Source organism: Caloenas nicobarica, chromosome 5 (assembly GCF_036013445.1).
Source record: "Caloenas nicobarica isolate bCalNic1 chromosome 5, bCalNic1.hap1, whole genome shotgun sequence".
NCBI lineage: Eukaryota > Metazoa > Chordata > Aves > Columbiformes > Columbidae > Caloenas > Caloenas nicobarica.
This window is the reverse complement of record NC_088249.1, coordinates 14,444,991-14,466,859: the sequence shown is the minus strand read 5'-3', so window position 1 is coordinate 14,466,859 and position 21,869 is coordinate 14,444,991. Positions and strand designations below refer to the sequence as shown.

At 36.8% G+C, this 21,869-nt stretch overlaps 1 protein-coding gene across 1 annotated transcript in view; it reads left to right on the top strand.

Annotated features, from left to right (window-relative positions):
* The first annotated feature begins 761 nt into the window (after window positions 1-761).
* Window positions 762-21,869, top strand: part of VRK1 (VRK serine/threonine kinase 1) — a 36,294-nt gene continuing 15,186 nt past the window's right edge. Inside the window, 12 exon segments of the mRNA XM_065636289.1 lie at window positions 762-878; window positions 881-899; window positions 6,638-6,799; window positions 8,340-8,395; window positions 12,642-12,711; window positions 13,104-13,191; window positions 14,621-14,729; window positions 14,875-14,967; window positions 15,985-16,117; window positions 17,413-17,533; window positions 18,565-18,623; window positions 19,755-19,933. Coding sequence (XP_065492361.1) covers window positions 762-878; window positions 881-899; window positions 6,638-6,799; window positions 8,340-8,395; window positions 12,642-12,711; window positions 13,104-13,191; window positions 14,621-14,729; window positions 14,875-14,967; window positions 15,985-16,117; window positions 17,413-17,533; window positions 18,565-18,623; window positions 19,755-19,933 — 1,206 coding nt within the window.

Genomic DNA, 21,869 nt, shown 5'->3' with positions numbered 1-21,869 from the left:
TTTGACTTGGACCTGAAGAAAAGAAGATTGGGAGGGGGAGGAAGGAAAATCAGAAGAGGCAAGAGTCAGAATCCACGCAGACCTGTTGAAGGTGTGGGTTCTTCTTCACAAAACTTTGCAATTGTTATTGATTTTGCAAAATGTTATAGTGCACTCGAAACAATTTAGGTATCACAGAACCTGATTTAAAAAAAATCAGTCAGTACTAAATGAACACATGCTTTGTCAAAGTGTAGATAAAAGGCTTATTTGGAGAAGGGAGAAGCTCCATTGCACAACCATGTGAGACCACAGCAGGTAAAATCAGAAAGAGTCTGACAGCTAAGTAGGAAGTAGGTAAAACACCGAGGTATGTAATGGTATATAATATGTACTGTGCACCAACAGCTCTGGTGCTGTGTTGGCAGGAGGGGCCTGTTTTGGCCTGGGCATTGGTCACGCCAGGTGAGAACCACAGCGTTACCTTCTCCCCCGGAAACCTGTGTCTTTCCTGTCTCCTGGACGTGGCTTATCACCACACGGCATCAACCTCACAAAGGCTTTTCCAAACTTATTTCGGTTTAAAACGCAAAGATTTCGCCCAGCTACCCTGTAAAATACCTCCCCTCTGTCCCCATCCCGGGCGCGGTGCCTGCTGGGAAGTGTAGGCGCTGCCCTCGGCGGGGGAGCCGCAGCGGCGGCCAAGGACTACTCTTCCCAGCAGGCACCGCGCCCAAAGCGGGGCGGGCGGCCGTGGCGCGGCGGCCCAATGAGCGCGGGCGATGGTGGGAGGTGAGCGGCGGGGCGGGCGGGCCGCCTCGGGGCTCCTCGCAGTGCGGGAATTTCGGACGGGGCGGAAGGAGCGGCGGCCGGGCCTGGGTACGGAGGAGGTATTGGAAGCCGGCGTCTGCTTTTGAGGTGTAGGGTGTTATTTTTTTTTTCTTTTTATGAGGCGAGTTCTGCGGCGCATTTCCGGCTCCCCTTCGGCCAGCCGTGCGTCCCCGGCGCTCCTGGCGGGTTGCGGTCGGGTTTTCCCGCTTCCCTCGCTGAGGAGGCTGGCGGTACCGCCGGGGCCGCCCGGGCCCTGTTCCTCTCGCTCGTCTGCTGCAGGGGAAGGGAAGGTACCTTCTCTGCTCCCCTCACTCCCGCCGAAGGCATCTCCCAGGGTCGGCAGGGAGGGAGGGAATGGGGGCAGGTGGGTGAGAGCTGCCCCAGCTCCACTCCCGGGCTCTGCTGCACCCCCCTTCCCGCCTTCCCGGGCTATTGCCTCTAAAGCTGCCTTTGGTGGCAGCGATCTGAGTTGCTTTCCTTCGCGGTTTCTTTTTTAGCACTAAGGCAGGTGGGGGAGGTGGAGCAAGAGCCGTACTCAGTGCCACTTAGAGGTTTGTCACCTTCAGGAACATCCCCGTGTGGCTGACAAAATATCACCTTGATTAGAAGGCATTCCTGAGTTTTGCTTTAAAGTAAACATAATATATATATACATAGTTTTCAAATACAAGCCTACTAAAAATCTGCAGTTTCAGGATCAAGACAAGCCTGTTGTGCAAGAGCTGGGCTAAGCTGGTTTTTATCAGTGGTTGTGGTTCTTCTTCACTTCCTAGTTCTCGCCATTTGCCTTCCTTGTGTAAGACGCGTTTGATTGCAGGCAGGGTGAATCCTGTTGTTTTCTTTAGTTTTCAATTTGTCCTTAAGGCCTTTATTAGTTCTTAGAGAATCCATAGGCCCTTTTTATCGTTAGCAAAAATATAAAAGCTGTTGTGAAGCTTCCTGTAGCTATTACTGTGTCAAGAGATTTGTGCGTTCCTCTGTGGGAATAAGCTCTCCACTTAGTTCTTGGGGATAATCCCCAAATGAGGTAGATTTTCTGATGAATTTTGCAGCTGTTGATTTTTATACAGTGTGCCAAACTATCAAAGTTAACTATCTCATTCACATGCATAGGTACTTGCTGTTGGTTTGGTGGTGAGGTCATTTGGAGTGACAGAGGATTTGACATCTTACAAAACTCACTATGTTTCTTATTGTAATAACTATTTGAGTGATGCTCAGGATTTTCAGGAGAACCTTAAATACTGTTCCAAAGAAGAAAATGCATTCTTGAGAAGGCAATTTAAAATTAGTTAGCAACACAGTAATTCCTCTTGTAAATGACTGTTACTTATCTCTGAACAAGCTACATTCCAAAAATTTAGTCTGCGGCACAGCAGTTTGTTTTAAAAAAAAAAAAAAAGTGTTCAGTTTGCCCAGTATGGTGCTATTGTGATGAAATACTTCTCATTAATTGTTGTGCACCAGTGTACATTTATTCATTTTGTCTGAAAAGATGTTTTCTTATTACTTGGGGAAAGAACCCGAGCACCTCCTTCTCCATAAGTACCGTTATTTGTCAGATGTCTTAATCACCAGGAGATGAGATTATAGCAGTACTCAAAAATGTAACAATGACATACCAGTCACAGAATGTCCAACTTCTGCAAGATACTGTTTACCTCATTCGGTATGAGAAGTCATTGATAGTTCAAGTGCTTTGTTTTTTGTTTGTTTGTTTTGGTGGTTGCTCCTATGAAACAGTTCTACAGTATTCAGAAGTCTTAAAATGTCATATTCTTTCCCTCTGACTCCTTGAACAAAAACTTGATGGTGTGGGTTTTTTTGTTGTTGTTTTTTTTTTTTTTTTCCTTGTCTTTATTTCCTTTTCTGCAGGCAGACTTAGATGTCTTGCTATGACTGATGAACAGTATTAATGACTCATAGGTCTCAGGTCTTGCATGGTCTACCTATTCCTGAAGAGGAGCACAGGTCACCAGCATGCCTTCTCTGTGTTGAGAATGAAAATAGGTCCTACTGAGATAAACAACAGTAAAAACGGCAATTTCCAGAGGATAAAAGAAGAGGATGAGGAAGAAACCAGTCTGACTTGCCTCAAAGCAGAAATGCTTCCTTCAAAATAAATTTAATTTATATTAATTTCACAAATTGAGAAGTGGCTTTTCATATTTATTCTAAGAGTTCAAGTATCACTAGAGTAGCAACCATTGCAGACAACATTTGTAAAGATAACACCACTAATAGCACCATTGATGCAAAATTGTCTGCATATCTCAAGTACAGAGTATTGAGTTTCTTCCAAGATGTCTTATTAGGGAGAAGTAGGAGAAATAACCTTTGTAGTACTAAGAGGCTTTTGGAGAGAGTTTAGACAAATAGACTTCTGTTATTCATGTTGGTTAGTAGCAACATCTTTGTTCTGAGCATATTGTAGCCACATAAAATGCTGCTGTTTACAATTATGCACCTTGAAAATTGTTCTTGTCAGATCGCTTATCTAAGTAGGGTCAGATTTGTTTGATACTTGAATGATAGTATAGTACTTGACATCTATGGCGCTCTCTTTCCAAGGACTTCAGCATGGTTGCAGGCACTAATGAATTAAGCTTCACAATACCTATGGAATAGAAAATATTTCCATTTGCTGATGGGGAGAGGTAACTGAGATACAGGAAAGTTAAAGGTGATTTTTGTGTGTGTGTGTGAATTTTTAAAGGTGATTTTTAAGGGAGTAGAGGCCTTTATTCCAGTTGTGCTGTGTATAGGAGGGAGCTCTACATCATGTTTGCTGGTTCAGAAGTTTCCTGAGAAACACCTCACGTTTGCTATATCATGAGTTGAAAAGCACATAAAATGATAGAATTTGCACTAAAATGTAATATTTTTAACTTCTTTTTTCTTCCCTCTCCCCACCCCGCTTCTCCAATTCTGTATTTTCATGTAGAAAATTTTTGAAGTCTCCAGGTGTTTTTGGTTTCAGTCAGTAGAAGATCCTTGAATGGATTAATCCAGATAAATGTGAAGGATAACAGCTTTTTTTGCAAAAGAGTGAGTGCTTAGTATTGTGCATGCTGCCCATTGAAAGCGATCAGTGTTTGGCACCTATGGCCTACTGATAGTTTGACCAACTTGTAAGTAGGCACAGTGCCATCTTAACAGATGGATATGAATATAGACAGCCAAGAAACCATGTATGTGTATCTAGTGTATTTGTTAAGGGCAGGGTTCCCAGCTGGGGATGTTCAAACTTATGTCCATTTTGAATTTTTGCTTTTATGGATAAAGGGAAGTCATCATTAATTTTTTTTTAAACTAAATACCTTCAGGCATACAATTATTGATCACGTTAAACAAAAACTAGAAAAAAAACCAGAGGGAAACACCAGCTCCTTCTTTAATACTCTTGAGGAGCTATTTTAGGTAAAGTTAATTCCCTTTTAAGTGAGGCCACTACCACAAGACTCACTCTGAATGTCAAAGATGTGAAGCGTATCAATAGTTTTATTACACTGGCTTGCTAGCCCTACTGAAAAAGAGGCTACAAATTTTTCTTTTACGGGATAGCAATCTGTCCAGAATTCAGGCACCTGAGTGCATCTGTCCAAGTCTCGCTGGAGTTACTTGTAGTAACTCAGAGGTCAAGTGATGCGATCCTTCAAGCCCTCTTCATGTCTCCTCTATTGTTCTTGGCTTGAGGGCAGTATGCTAATTTTGTATACATTTTTGTACCCTTTAGATGACAGTGAGTGTGAGCGTGTCCCACATCTGACTCATCAGGCAACACTGCTGATTTTTGGGCTTTCTTTTTCTTCTTATCTGAGTCAGTCTTGGGGCTCCAGGCTTCTGGTTTATTTTCCTAATACCACCTCTAATGGTTTCAGTCTGTCCTTTGGTTTAATCCTTTTCCTGATCTGGGTGCTGCTGTGATCTTTTTAGCCCGCTCTTGTAAGCACTATCAACATGTAGCCGTTCCTGCCACTCTGTTCTTTCTGATGCTTTGACACCATTGCGTTCTCATTGGTATGGCCTTACACTTGGCAAAACACAGCAATTGCAAAACATGGTTCGGTCACAATACCAATGTGATTCCTGTTACTGGTCTCTCTAATATGCTTACTGTCACAATGCTGGTGTCCCCAGGCACCAGGCAGGAATACCTGGTTTGAAATCGGCTTCAAACCCATTGCTCTCTTTGAAATTCTTTTGCTAGTTGTTTAGTTTTTATGCTTTCATATTGGGCTGAGCCTTGTATTCACTCCCCCTGGGCTGGCCTGGCGAACCCAGGGGAGATAATGATACCACCTTTTGATCTACTCAACAGTTTTGAGCTCCACTCAACTGTTGTTTGGACATTTACCTGAAACAAAGGCCACCCACCGTCCCTTTTGCCTTGAGCTAAAGTGACTGCTTTGCATTATCGCACATTTCCACAGAGTGTCCCATCAATTTTTCAGTCATATGCCACCCCTGGGGGTCTGATCAATCACAGCTGCAGGCTTGAGTATTAGCAAACAGAATAACATTTTCAGGAAACTTGACAGTTATTCTTGCATTTAGTGATGTAGACAAATGTGTATGGGCTCCTGTTTTCAGATGTTAGTTAGGTGACAGACATTATTTGGGGAAGAAAATTTCCTGATAATACTACCCAGTCACAAAAGAGGCTTGTGGAGGGGAGAACGCTTTTGCAACAGCTATCATAGTTATGTAATTTTTTATTTGGGAACTTAAAAAATGTCCTAGAGGAGCATTATAACTAAAACAGAAAAACTGATGTTAAGTAACTGCATTTGGCTTAGGGTTATTGTATTGAGTAGCTAGACTAATGGGAAAAAGATATTTTGCTATCCAGAAACTTCCTGAATTGTGTATTAATATTCCTTCCTGCTTTCCTAAGCAAAATAAAATAATAATAGTAATGATAAAATCCCACGAGTCAGAACGGTATCTTTTAGAAAATAACTGTGGCTCTGTTTGTATGTCTTCTATCTTTATAAGGTAGATGGAGAGATCAGTTCTTTCTAGAAAAAAAATCATGAAGGCCTTTCGTGTTAGGAGATCTCTGCCATATCAGGGCTGTGCATTCAGTAAGTCCTTTTACTGCATCAAAATCTGGCTCTACTAGAAACTCAAAATATTTATTTGCTCAAAATGAGGCCTGTTCTGCAGAAAGATGCATGCATTTGGTTCCAGTGGGCTGTTATTTCTGGAAATATTGCTTATCTGAGACCTGAGGTTGGGAAAAGGTAATGGTAATACTGACACATTTATGATCTCAAAATAGGTAGTTATGCCACGCGGTGAGCAATAAGCAGACTTTTATTTTTGTTGCTTGAAGTAATAGAAGAGGAAAAAAAAAGGTTTGAATGACATATTTTTTTTTTTCTCATACTGTTCCTGAAGACCTGGACTATATGGCACTTCTTCGTTAAGCAGGTTTCACTCTAGGAAAACTAACGAACTTTATTTCATTAGTTTACTTTTTTCTAAGTTTAGATCTATGATTGGTTGTGATTGATTGAGTATGATAAATTCTGACATTTTTCTAGCATGTATCATACAAGACCTTCTAATAGGTTTCTCTTGTGAAGATTTTTGCTGTCAATTATTTTTGTGATGCCTGGAAAAACTGGTTGTTTTTCACTTAGAATTCATGTCAATGAAACTACTTACTGTATTTCTTTTAAATTATCTTTGTAGTAACAAATTAAAACTTAAACAATCCATACTTTTGCATGCTTCTGACATATTTCTATGTAAAGTAAGTCTGGTCAGCATGTAAGTTATACTGTTTTTTCTCCTTTTTCCTTTCCTCCTTTCCTTCCAGGGAAGATGCCATATAATAAGAAGACTGCTGGAAAAAGAGCCCCTGCAAAAAGGAAACTTGCTGAGGTGTTTGCTCTGGGGGAGGTTCTAGCAGATACATCAAGAAAAGAATGGAAATTAGGTGTCCCTATAGGGCAAGGAGGCTTTGGACGCCTATACCTCGGTAAGTGTAATTATCTTTGATAATGCTTTTAAATGCAGAGTGAGATGTTTATCCTTATTCAAAGCAATGAAAAGTCCACCCTAAGTTAGGAATGCAGTGTGTCTTTTTACTAGACCTTTACCTTGGTTCATGTTGGAAAAAATGACAAGAGCAGACAAATGATCATTGTAAGAAGTGTGGTTCTATGCAATTCCAGTGGCAGTTCATTCATTTTTTTAAAACCAAAATCTTTATTACTCTTTAGCAGTGAAAGGGTAGTTTAGTATTCATTTAAATTTGGGTTTTGATCTGGCTGAAAGCAGGGATTTGTGGCATGAGTCTTCTTACATCACAAATTCTGAACTGAAACTGTCTAAGCATATTTTGTGGAGGTTACTGATCAGCCAATATTTTGGCTGGTTTTGACTTTGCTTTTGACTTTTTCATTGCCTTGTGAACTTCTGCCTAAGTCATATACTTTTTTTAAATGTAACCAATGCTCAAAACAAACTGAAATCTTGGACTTCACAGTTTAAGGCATCAGCACAGTTCTTGTTTTGCGATGCTATTTATTGAATTCAAGGAAAACTTCTTTTAGTGGGTAGTGTTCCATACTTAGTATCTCTGTTATTTGGACAGATGAACAGAAGAGAAGTCTTGAGGATACCTCAGGGAATTAATGACCCCAGTCATTTTCCAAACAGTTTTGAAGGGATGAAAGTTAATGTGTTCCTGATAATAAGGTTTTCTTTTGCCATGCATTTATGGTTGTCTTCCTCTTGGTGAAAAAGTTTCACTGAAGTCATACTTAGTTGAAAAAAAAAAATAGTAATCCATCCTGCTTTCAAAATGAGCAGGCTGTAGCATAAATGGATTAAGAAGAAAAACAGGACCATTGGGTGGCTTCTTGCCAAATAAGCTCTCTACTACTTACTCAGCCTTACTCAGTGAGCTACTAAATTTACCGAGACTGGAGTTCCAGCTCACACAAATTGTGTAGTTCTTTGTGTTGAGAATTCCTGTTTTATTCAAGCCAAAGCTTGCCCTCTGCTTGCTTCCCCGTCATTTGCACAAAGCTGTGCCCATGACTGTTCCTGTACTTCATGTTTGCCTAACTTAATGTCCTTCATACCTACATCTCCTTCTGTCACAAATATCAAAAGCTTAGTAGCAACAGAAAGTCACATTTTATTATGTGACATGGCAATATAGTAGAGAGAATGTGTGTTTCATCTTTGTGTCCACAACTGTGTGTGTTCATCACAGTTCTAGGAAAGGAAATAAATGCTATCGACTAGGACTACTGAATAATAAAAAGAGAACTCCTTTATTTACTAAACTGCCTGTTCTCTTCAAGGAGAAGGGAGAAGGCAAGACCATACCCATATGGAGTAGTCTTGCCATATAGAGTAGTGCTCTTACCAAAATCTAAGGTACTGTTACACGTTCGCGTCAGTACTTAATTGCTTTGTCATTTGTTTGTCTGTGCTGCATAGCAAATAAGTGTATGTTTTGTGACAGTTGCCTCTCCTATTACTAATAAACACTTCCTTTTTAACAGCTGATGTTAATTCTTCGAAGTTGGTTGGCAGTGATGCACCTTATGTTGCAAAAGTGGTAAGACAGCATTTGAATCTTTATTTCACAACTTGAAAGTGTTTGTTCTAGAATAGCATGTGTAATTTAAAACATCTTCTGACTGAAAATAATACAATTGCATAGTACTGTTTAAAATAAAGGTGGTGATATAGAGCAATGCTGATGAGAATTAGCATTCCTGTGTTTGACAGTGGATAATGGAACATCAGTGGGATTGAAAAACGTTCATGGAATAGATCAGATTCTGTTTCATTTGCTGCTTCCTGTAAACAGCCCAAATATTACAAAATGAATGTAATCTGGATAGCTCCCCACTGGATGTTGGTAAGCTGACAGATGGCTTGGGAGTAAAAACAGCAAAACTTTGATTCCTGAGGTCTCCACAGATATAAAGTCCTTTAAATGTTTTATCATAAAACACATACGTGTTCTAATTTCTATTGAATTAAAATGGCAGTGATACATATTTTTTTTAACCTAATGATTAGAAAGAAGAAAAAGCATTGTTGATAGCTGATTTTTAGCCCATCGTAGCAAATCAACAAATTATTTGTATTAGTTGGCATTTTCTTAAGTTTTTAATCAAAATTAAAAGTTTATTGAACTTGATTTGGCTATAGTGTTCTCTTGCTAAGATATAAAGTATTTTTTCTTAAATTTTGCTAGATTTTTATGTGTACAACCTACTATTATAGATTATTTCGTGGTAAAGTCTTAGTAAAAAACCTGGGTGTATGGGAACAGCCATAGTAGATCCAGACATTCTTTATCTTGGTGGTACTTCTGGTCCTGTGACAAAAGCAAATATCAGAAAACTGTACGAGAACTTCACAATGTAAAAAAAAATAGCTCTTCAGCAGAGTTCAGAACTGCAATATTTTAATCTTTTATTTATTAAACTATATGGTGATGCTGAAATACTTGACCACAATAGCTGGCCACTTCTGTTAATACTTTTAACATTTTTTCCTGAACCTAAAAGATCAGATTAATTTAAAATAAAATACATTTTAGTGTATGCCTTTAATATTGATATTTATATCTGCTGACCACAGGTAAATTCTCGAGTACTGGTTTTGATACTGTTCAGACACCCCAAGATACTGTTGGTCAATGACCCTCTTTCTGAAGAGCTGAAATAAAGTGCTGGATAAAGCACTGCTTAGCATGCACGTCAGACTACCATGCTTCCAACATCAGCGCGCTGCTGCTGCCTTAGGTGTTGGTGGACAGGAACCCCACGCAGACCAGGAGCCCCAGCTGTTGCGTGGTGGCCACCTGTTGTTGTATGTCCAGCCTGGGCCATCAAGGGCAGAGGTGTCTGTTGTGCAGGAGCTGCTGCCCGTTTTGGAGGCAGATCACAGACATTCCGGTTATCAGCAGTGGCTTTCCTATGAGAGGCAGTGGCTTCGAATTCCCAGCTCTTGACAAGTTTGCACAATCATCAGATATGCATCATTTTATGCTCTGCATAACTGCTCTCCTCTTCTTTCCCTGAGTTCAAAACCTGTCCGTCTGCTTCTCTTCTCTACTTTGGGCTCTGAATATAGGAAGAGTTGTTGTAACTCTTGGGTTGCTTTTATGCTAGGTTCGCTTTGTTGCAGCAATTTGTAAATACCCTCATTGCTGATCTCCCAGATGACTACTCACTTTTAATTTGTCTTTTATAATTTTATGGCAATAAGGAGTAGCCCCAGTCTTTGTGCTGCCCTCACAAATGACCCATAACATATTATGCCTCTACAGTCTAGTATAACGCAACTACGGATAAGGGCCTATTTTCTGATGCCTGGGTGATTCCTAGCTGATCCATCAGCTGAAGCAAAGTGCTTAACAGCTTTGAACAATTATTAGTGTTTAACAAAATATGTGCTTCTATAGTAATGTTCTTCAAATTAAGCTATTAAAGCAGGATGGAAATTGGCTTAGTCTTTGACATATCCTCATAGTGTTGATGTCTGAGCAGTACAAAATGAATCACAGTTTTTATTTAAAAAAGAAATGATTTTTAACATGTGGACCTTTCAGATGTCATTTTTCAGGAGTGGATGCAGAGTTTAATAACACTTCATTAAATTGCTGACTGAAAACCATCAGAATTCTTAAAGTACTACTTGAAGAAATTTGTTTGGTTTCAACACGTGCTCCATAATCTCTTTCATTACAATATCTTTTCTAATTAGACTTTAATTTCAGTTTTGCTAATCATGTGTTTAGAATGACCCCGGGCATAAAGTTGCAGAAATTTGTGTTTGAAGTCTTTCTGGCTTCAGTGTACTATAAGATGACTAGTATGGCAAATATTAGACATGATTACCTGAGCCTTTTTAACATAACATATGCATTTATTTATCTGTATGTAGAATTAATGGTATTATGGGGAAACAGCTTCATAGTCAATGTGAAGATCTGGCTTGTGGTTAAATCATTTAACCATCCCCTCCAGTATGAAAAGATACCAGATTTTCAGATTTGCTCTAGCTAGAGAAAGATACACTTTTTTTTTTTTTCAACACTGAGGCATAATTTTTTTGTGGAATAATTTATTTAAAGATAAATATTTTAAGAATTTTTAATACCTACAGTTTTTTTGCTGTATTTTAGTAAGAAAATAACATTCTTCAAACCTATGTAAATTGAATCAAAATAATATGTATAATTTATATTCTAATTAAGTTTGAGTATTGATGAATTATGCTACACGGAAACAAGTGAATAGATCATGTAACGTTTGTCTGAGATAACTACAGAGTAAGAATTCAGCTATTTAACTCTTCTCTCTCTGTATAATCTTTGTATTGCTAATTTGTTGTCCATAGTGGATAAATAAACTAACTGAAAGTAGACATGTATGTACCAAAGCTGTGTACGTGGATCAGCCGGCCTAGTTGTGTGTTGTGGTTTTTTTGGTGTTTCATGACTTGAAGTCTGAACGTTGGTCCCACAAGGAGAGACGGGCTGGAAAACTCTTTTCTTGCCTCGGTTGTGTATCAGGGCAATGCTGCTGGAGCGAGTGAGGTGGAGATAGGCGGTGGCTTTGTAATCCAGCCTCCAGGCCTAGGAGCGGTGCCTAAGTTGGGATCTGCTCTGCCTCTGACCCCTCTTCCTACTCTGCCTCTGAGCCTGTGCATCAGATGCACACAAACGCACACGTTCATCAGCGTGTTTGGTCTCTTTGCGTTGCTTCATTAGTGTCAGATACCAGTTGCCTGAGTGGTGCAGTGTGGCCTTTAGCCATTTTCTGGATCATTGCATTTGCATTTAAAAGTTTCAATTAAAACCACTTAAGATCGAAGGTATATGTTTTGGAACTTTTGCTAATACCATGTGATTGTATTCATTCCCATTCTTTGCTAGTAATCACATACAGGTTTTGGTTAGATTTTTTTTTAAAGTGTAGGATATTCCTAAACAGGTATTCTTACTGAGATAGAATGAATTTGGACATATATGAGAAACTAGATTAAAATAAATTACTTAAGCTGATCTCAAAATCAATCGTTTAAAAATTGTAGGAGTTGAAATAACTTTTTTACCATTGTGCACTAAGTTCTGGAAATGTGGAGTCAAGGTATTTGCCCACTTGCAATTCTTGCAGTATTTCAAAGCTCTGGTGTTTTCAAGCCAATTTCTCTCTTGCAATTTAATACATGTCCCTAGAAAATGGAACCGAAATAGCTTGTGTTAACTTAGATACAACGTAGTCTTTTAGGTCAAAACAGGTGTAGTTCTTATAATTTAGTTTAAGAGAAATTGTGAAATCTTCTGTAATTTTTACCTTGGTCAACTAATTTCTGAAGGGAATTAAATACCTTATGTTCAGCAAGAATTTAACTTTTGTTAAGATTTTTTCCATCATTTCAGGCATTATTTTGGGCTCACTAATGGCTATTGCAATTGATGCAATCCAGCTTTATTCTGGAAAAATCTGAGATAATGAATGTTGTTTAATGTTCTGTGCTAAACTTTTGCTGCCAATTATTGGTAATATTTCTGCACATTTCAGTTAATTTGTTATTCTTTAATCCTTTGTTATGGGAAAGGTTTCTTTGATGCCCTTAATGTTAAGCAATTCATAATAAAAATAACTTTTAGAGCCAACATTGTTTTATAAAAATAGCATATTCTATTGAACGTATCAGAACTGGGTAGAGCATTCGAGGGAGACTGTGCTTTTATAGGTTGAATGTTACATTGTGTGAGCTTTTAATCATTATTAGGCATTAACACAGCAGTTTTTAACTCATTTTAAATTGTTTTGAAGGAACCCAGCCAGAATGGACCTCTTTTTACTGAGTTAAAGTTCTACATGCGAGCTGCTAAACCAGATGAAAGTAAGCAGTCTATTAAAATGTTTTTAATGCACTACAAGTATTTAGGAAAATAGAGCCTACAGGAGTAAGGTCAAACCTTAAGAGAATCTTTTTAAGTAATTTTCAAAATTATTTTTAAATGACGGAAATCTAATCAAGCCATATAGTAAAATTAGTTCTTTTGGTAAGATGTTCTTTACAGTTGTGTTGATGATATTGTCTAAGTTGAAACGTTAATTGCATCTCTGTCCCTACAATGGATGTATCATTAACTTTCCAGTACACTTTGCACACAAGTTTCCATGAAATAAGCAACTCACATGTATGCAGAAACTAAGTAATGTGAGTAGTCCCTTTTTATGTAAGTCTCTACTGATGTGAATTCATGAAATTATCTTTATTTGTATTTTCAGTTCAGAAGTGGACTAAGTCCCATAAACTGAAATATTTAGGTGTACCAAGATATTGGGGTTCTGGCTTGCATGAAAAAAATGGAAACAGGTGAATATATCTTTTGTTGGCATATATATTGGGATTTATTTCATCCACAACCAGTATCCCTTTTAACCTAATTTACTTTGTAAGATGTATTTTCCACCTATCTTCATGTCGTTCATTTCTGCTACAAAGTTTTATGTTCAGAACAGGGTGTCTTTAAGGAATAGATTATAGATAAAATTTATCTTTATTCTGTTTGCTACGTGTATTTGTGCCTATAATATTCTCAGTGATTTAGTTTTCATTTGTTTTGAACATTGCTGTAATACAGTGATGATATATATGTGGTTTAAAAGCTTTTCATATTTGAACTGAAATAAAGCTGACTTCCAATGTATTAAGTCCTTGAACATAATATGACTACCTTTAAAGTTTATCTTTTGGTGTGTTGTGCACTTAAAGAATATTTTCACTTACACATATAAAGGACTTAGTATTCTCTCTAAACTGATTTTATTTTCCCTAGGGGTAGATTTCGTTATGTAATCTATGAGCTAGAATAATTGCTGGTCTCATGTTAAATTTGTCTAGGGATGGTTTTTAGTGTTGCTTTGTGTCACAAAAAGTTTTTGTTACTTGGTCTTGAAAGGTTTGCAGGTTTATGTAACAGTCCATGTTTCCTGGTGGCCTTTCTCTATGAAGCTGAGCTGCAAGAAATTTTATTAATCTGGCATCTTAGAGTAGGTCAGGCTTCTTTGTGTGGACTATTACAAAGGGCAATTGGTATGTGTACCCTAGTATGTCAGAAATATCATTATTTCAGTAGATCCTCAACTTTAAAACTAATCTAATATAAAACCAATAATTTTGAGAGGCGAAAGTAAATATAACAATTATATATATTTTTTCCTAAATATACTTTTATTTCCATTTGGTGTTTAGTGCATGAGATTCTTTAATATAGCTGCTGTGAGCTCCTACAATAATAGAACCAGTTTAGCTATAGCAATGAGCATCAGAACACCTTTGACAAGTAAAAGATTTTTGGTTTTAATAATAGGTTAAAGAAAAAGGTTGTAATAGATTTTGAGAAACTAACTGTTTTAAGTAACCATGTTAAGTCACTTAGTCATTTATGAAGAAAAAAATGTACTTCTGTAAGTAATTAATGTTTGGTTTTAGATATAGTAAATTACAATGCAGATATTTTCTGCTGTGGGTACTTGTTATTGTATTGCATAACTAGCCAGGAATAAAGAACAGTTCTTTTGATGGACGAACTTTCGGCTAGCTGATGTAAAAAAAGCTAAGAATTATTAAGCAACATTAAAAAAGTAATGTATTTCCCATATATTTGTTTTCTGTGTATCTGCATTTTATTTTTTGAGAGAGATGTTTTCCATCAGTAATTTGTACAATAAACACATAAATAAAATACTTTGCTAAGTACAATTCAGTAACTTTGCTGGGTTTTTTTTTGCTTTGAATTTAGTTATAGATTTATGATAATGGACCGATTCGACAGAGATCTCCAGAAAATGTATGAAGAGAATGCAAAGCGATTTCCCCATAAAACTGTACTACAATTGGGCCTGAGAATAGTAAGTTTAAAAAATACATTATATTTTTACAATCTGGCTTCCTCATGCAAGTCTTTCAGTTATATCACACTTTTGTGCTGAGTACAGGTCCTCTGCTGGGTGGAGCTGGGTACTGCGTTTATACGACTGTATTTTGTTTTGTTAGCTTGATATTCTGGAATACATCCACGAGCATGAATATGTGCATGGAGACATCAAGGCCTCAAACCTTCTTCTGAGTTACAAGAACCCTAATCAGGTATTTCTGATGCATTTTATTCCTCATGTTTTAAACCTTTTATTTGACAACACAGAGAAGTGCTTTGAACCTGTGAAATCTAGCAGAAGCTCATTTTTAAGAATGTACATGGTAACATTATTTCTGCTTGACATTTATATTTAGTTAATATTCTGTGATTTTTTTTTTTTTTTTTTTTAATACATGTTGCTGGACAGTTATCAAATTGACTATTTGCCCTAAATAATATTCTAGAGAAATTCACAAGATTAAAAAGAAATTGACTCACAAATAGGTATTTGCAGATGGAAGCTTAAAATTACATAGCACACTGGTAAATTATGTTTGCTTGTCTGCATTGTTACCTCATTCCTTTGTTCAAGAAATCCATCAGATAAGTGTTCTGTTACTTGGAAAAATTGGTCTTTAAAGTGTTGATTGTTCCACTTGATTTAGGGAAGTCTTTCATTTTTCTGCATTTTAACTCTCTTTAGTATTTAAGCAGTGCATATTAGAGTTTCAGAATTATGTATGTCGTCTTGCCCAAATGTTTTAGCTCATGAAATAAGTAAAATAATCTCAATTCTCTTGAAGTACCTGTGGTGTTAGTGAGAAGTAATAGTATGCAGTAGCGTTCAAATGGGACAGCTGACTTTAAAGAGGGTAGGGCAGTAAATGTATTTATGACTCCATGATCATTCTGGTTTTTGTGTGTGTGTGGTTTTTTTTTTTCTCCTGTTAATCTTACTGGGAGTAGCTGACACTTTTACTGTACTTGTCCTCTGTATCAGCCAGAAACTACTTCCAAATCAGATTGCTTTATGTAAAACAAAACCCAGCTGATACATTGTTTTCAAATCATATGTAGCAATTTCAATAAAGGACTAAGAAAGGATCCTTTGAAGTCAAACTCACCTTTTTTTTTTTTTTAATACTTTTTAAGAAGTTCTGAGAATGGTTGTGAGTTGCATTTATTTTTTTGCATATTTTCTGTATTTATAGTTCTTTAATCTTAGAATTCTTTGTGGAAATTACTAGGTGTATTTAGTAGATTACGGACTTGCCTATCGATACTGTCCTGATGGAGTTCACAAAGTGTATAAAGAAGATCCTAAAAGGTGTCATGATGGAACTATTGAATATACCAGTATTGATGCACACAAGGGTGTGGGTAAGGATGTAAAACTTTGTTCTCAAAAACAGGCACTTGTGCATCCTTTTTATAAATAAAAAATACTTTATTTGCTTCAGTGAGTTTTGTAAACAACAAGGTTTCTGAATCTGTATCTTCTCTATGGACTCTGGCATTTTTCTTTTTTTCTAAATAACTTTTACTTTGATATTAATGTACTGTATTTTTAATGTTACTTTCTTAAATAGGTTGCCTTAATTTATAAAGATGGAGAGGTTTAGTGTATTGTTTTTTATTAACTAAGCAGAAATGGAATAATGCCTGTGAGATCTTGATAGAAAAACAGGTCCTGTTTTCAGGAGATAAATGGTTTCTGTTATCAGTGTAAACATTGTTCTTTCATATTTGGCAAAGATGCATAATATTCTTTATCTCGTTTATAGCTTAATATTTAGAAGATTTTTTAACAAAACTTCATTTATGGCTATAGTCGCTGAACATCAAAAGGCAAGTAGTGAGAAAAGGTTGAAGATGAAAATGACAGGTCTATGTCTGGATAAACATTGAGGATTTACAGCGAGCACCAGTTTCTTTTTCTTCATTCTTAAATTTTGTTTTATTAGTACAAGAGTGTGTGCTGCAAAAATATCAGTTGTTGAAAATTATTATTTACTTCAGGATGAATGTTTGCACCTATGCTTCAACCTGAATGTATGAACAAAGATGACTTGATTTGCCCATTAATACGTCTAGTGTAGTCTGTGGTCAATTTACATGTGGGTTGAGTGCTTTGTTTTTTGTGTTTTTGTGGGGTTTTTTGTTTTTTTTTTTCTTTTTTGGCAAGGCTTAAGGACCTAATCTATTACAGTTATCTGTTCAGTTTTCAGGCCACATAAAATATTTCAGCATTACATAATATTTTTTTTCTGGCACTGGGGTTTCAGCATTATTACCTTTTTATAAAAGAAGGGAAGTAAAAATTGTTTTGAACAGAAAGTCAGTCACTTCAATTACTTGCTCCATTTTTTTCTCCAATCTGAGTACTTGAAAAGCGTCCTAAATTGGGATAACTGCAGCATGTCATATCCTTGAGTAGAAGAAAGAAATTGCTAAAGGACATGAAAATTAAGGTATCCTTCCAGATGTAGGAACAATATTTTTTTCTTTTCTTGCTTTCGTGCTAAAATAAAGAAGTAACAGGTACAGTAGTGTTAAATTGTTAGCATTAGCTTTCTATTGTCTTGACATATTTACTAATTTTAAGTGCTGTTAAAATGTGCGTGCTTTATTAGCTGCTCTTACTTTTATATATATATATGTGCTTATGTACCTAGCACCATCAAGACGTGGTGATCTGGAAATCTTGGGTTATTGTATGATTCATTGGCTTAGTGGCCATCTACCATGGGAGGATAATTTGAAAGATCCAAATGTTGTCAGAGACTCAAAAATCAGGTGAGAAACTACTTATTTTCTTTTTCTTTTGAAACTGAAAAGAAGAATGAAAATGTCTTAGTGTAGAAATGCTTTTTATTTTCAGTATGTTCCATTTTGGTGAGCAGGCTATTGTTTTGTATACCCCACAGTTTGCCTCTTCACGTCTCATGTACCCTTGACTCGTAGTTAAACTTTACTGGTACTGTTCTACTTTGTCTTGTTTTGCGTATGTGAGGTGCTTAGTTATCCACTGTGGTACTGTCGCTTTAGAATACTGCCATAGTTAAGCCAAAAAGCGCTCTTGCCAGTATTAGTCCTGCTTCACAGAAAGAGAACTGAAGCATGGAGTACGAATAGCCTTTATAACACTGTGCTTTGAAGTCAGTGGCAGAGATGAAAGCTAAAGGTAGATTTTAAAGGTCTTTGAGCATCATTCCATCTACAGGGCTACTAATGTGGGTTTTCTTAAATTTATTTTTTTTGTCCCTCTCCCTCGCTGTTACATTCCTTCATCTTTCCCTCAACCCTCTCCTGTTAGATATTTAATATGAAGAAAACTGTCCTACCACAGCAGTTTCTGTCTCGCTAACAAGTGTATGTTATCTGGTTTCCTTATCTCTACTTTTAACACTTCAGTGTCCATCAGAGTTAGCAAAGCTCCTTGCCCTCCCCCCAGTTATTATTTTGGCAGGGGATCTGCCCTGAAGAATGTCAGCTGGAGAAAGAGTCCTCTAGCAGCAGGAGGTGAGAGTGATGATATGTGAGGGTTTAAAACCAACCAGTTCTTTTCCTTCAGTCTTCTATTTGCTTGCTTTTATAAGAATCAAAAACTGTTGAACAACAACTTGCCATATTTCAGCCTGTCTGGCATTTGTCAGGTTCTCAAATGTACTGCCCTCCTAAAAATGGCTGTACCAAGTCATCCCAAAGGTTTATCTAGTGGTGTTTCCCGTCTCTGACAGCAGCCCAAGCTGGGTACTTAGGAAGTTTATCAGAACAAGATTCAAACTTCAAAAGAAACAATAGCTTTGAATAATTTTGTTTTTCAGATGTAGAGATAATATTTCAGTTTTGATGGACAAATGCTTTCCTGGGAAAAATAAACCAGGTAAGGGGAGCTATTTAAAATACTTTGGTTTGTACTGTGCGGAAACGTTCTCTAATAATTTGTTTTAATGTCTCTTTTTCTTTACAAAAAATAATAAAATCTGTCAATCTGGGTGCCATCACCAAATGTCGACAACTTTAGACAATGGGTAGAAGCACTGAAATTATTTACATGGGGCATATTGAGTGCATACAAGGGAAGGCTGTGCTACTGTTCAAATAAAAACAGATTAATTCAGGTGTTGCAAAAGGTGAGGAGTTGTCAGATGGTCAGCATCTTTTTTTTTGAAAGGTGTGTGTCAGGCATGGCACTCTAACCTATTGCTTCTTTAAGTCCTCTTTGTTTACTGAAGTTTATACATATTTTTCTTCTTTTATCAGTAACAACAAAGTGACATGAATTAGACTGTTGATTGGGAGAAGTTCAGACTCTTCCTTTTGGCTGCAGTTATGTGAACTGCAGACACTTGCTTCTGACTAGTGACAGTATTAAGTGTTTTCAAATAAGAAATGCGTGAGTTGATTTTTCACAACTGAATTTTAGATTCAAAATACAAAGTAGTGCAAACTTGAAGTATAGATTGTTTCTGTTTGGCATTGGTGTGTGTTTTTTTTTTTAAACCTGACTCTCTTAGAAACAGACTTTCTTGGGATCTTAAATAGTTATTTTCAGCCACTCATGATAATCGGAAGAGAACTTTCTCTGTCAAGTGTGACTTCTCTGTTTTTTCAGTGGTCAGTTGTTTCATGTATGTTTTTAATGTTTCAGTCTCGCACTGATAAAGTTCTGAAATAACATTGAGTTTCCTCTTCAACATTTTAAAATATAGACATAAGTATCATGTAAACAAGCATTCATTGGTGAAAATTTGTCTATTACATTTTTTACGACTGACTGTTTTCTTCATTGCAAGGAATGCGTAAAAAACAGTGATGCTGTCATCACTGGGTAATGAAGCTTGGTATAATTTTTTTCTAAAACGTATTGTAGTAAAGTCATAATTATGAGTTTATAAATTACCATTTCAAAAAATGGCATAACTAGTGCATGCATAATTTCTGACTCTTGTAGTAAAAGTGAATGATTAAAATGTTTTCAAATAGAAATTAATTGGAGGTACCATTTCTTTAGATGAAATAGCCAAATACATGGAAAAAGTGAAGCTACTGAGCTATGAAGATAAACCCGTTTATCAGCATTTCCGAGAAATACTTCTGCAAGGTCTTAAGGCCATTGGGCAAAAAGATGATGGAGTACTTGACTTTGGCTTGTCAGAGAATGGAGACTTGCGGACAAATCCCATGCAAAAGGTTTTTACTCTAAACATTTATGTCAGCTTTTAATGCATATTTTTGAGCTAAGTAAGAGTTAAAAGTGGTATTGGAAGTAGGTGTCATAACCGCATCCAGTAGAAAATAAGCAAATGGTGAAATGTTTGATATTAAGTCCTACTCTCACACATCATTTCTCTAATTTAACTTCACTAATTGTTGTTAAAACTTAATACGGAATGATATTTATAGGTGTACTTTCATAATAGATTATATATTTGATAACAGAATGTGTATATGTAGTTGTAATTTACTTATTTTCCTTAAAATGGTAAAACTCCAGATGGGTCAAAATACATGTAAGGTAAAATAAGTCTATTTTTTTTTTTCAGATTAGATTCCTTTCTATGACTAGTTCAAAGGTTAGTTTTTAGTATGCATCTTAGTGCCAAGAATTTGATTCGGGAATTCACATCTTGAATTCACTGTGGTATAATATGTTATTTATGAGTCTTAACTATAGTGGTAGGCATGGGGTATTTTATTTTCTGTATTTAAAAAGCCTTAAACCTTAGATTTGGACACTCGTTTGAATACAGCATAAGAACTTTTTAAGCCTTAGGGAAATCATATGTTAAAACTGTTTATAATAACAATAAAAATGATATAATAACAATCAAATCATTTAGGTTGGAAAAGACCTTTAAGATCATTGAGTCCAACTGTATGGAACAATAAATGTTATCCCATACTTCAGACTGCATTTATTACTTGTTTATTTGTATTTGTTAATAACAGGTGGTCAATTAATTGGTTTCTTTAGCATGAACCAGGGAACTGAGAATTATAATACAGGCTAATACTACAAGAATTCTGCCTGCTTACTGACCTGATCAACAGTGTGTTAAAGATGGACATAAAGTACAAAAGAAAACTAGTTATAGGATTTTAAAGCCTTCTAAGGATATAGGTACTGCTTTTCTCACTTAATTTTGCCCATTAAATAGTACTTTTGCTAAAATCGTACAGCCATGATCTTTACACTCAGTTCAGCAGAAAATATTAGTATAAAGATCTGCCTAAAAGGAAAGTTCTTCTATTCCCCTGTGGATCAATGTGGCTCAAGACCTGTGTTTTTGGGGGGAAAAAAAAAAAATCTGTTTTTACTGGTTGACTGGTTTCTTTGCTCCATGAGTTGGCCTGCTGCAGAGCCAACGTGTGTGACCGTTAATGTCCTTGTCCAGCAGAGATGGCTGGTGCATGTTTCCAGTGGAATAAAACTTCAAAAATCTTAATTCTTTAGCTAATATCAGTCAGGACCATTCCCAAAGGGTGGGATGATACTTTTCCATAGGTTGTTACCTATTAACATCAACTAGGAGTTGGTTGTTTTATTTTGTGGGGGTTTATTTTTCAGTTGTTTTGTTTAACTTTGAGGAAATGTAAGCGCGGTCACCATACGTTCAAGCACTTACATAAACCAATGAGTGTTACTGGCCCGTTTGAATACAAGTTTTCAGCTACCTGCTTCATATCACACTGGACTTCATGCTACCCATGACAGCTACTGCTAGAGTGTCCATACAGAATAAGATTGTGTGCTTGAAATCAGGTTGACATACCCTTGCTTGATTTTGACAAAGCACCAGGACAGATGATTCTTCTTTCTATGTTGGATTTTCTGGGCCTTGTAACAGCTGTGGTAAGGCTGGGGTTGAAGAATAGATTGTGTCAGTCCTCTTTCCAAGGGCATATTTTGCATTTTTCTTCACGAATTAATGGAAAGAGGGTCTTCAGCAGTGTGCCTCCCTTCCCAGAATATACGTTTGGGAACTCATGCTACTAGGGTTTTCTTGCAACGGGGAAGGCCCAGAGAACAGGAGGACTATTTGTTCTAGGTGGGAATAACTGGGCACTTAGATACACAGAGGAAGAAAGGAAGAACATAGAATGCTAAATAATGTGACAGGAAGCT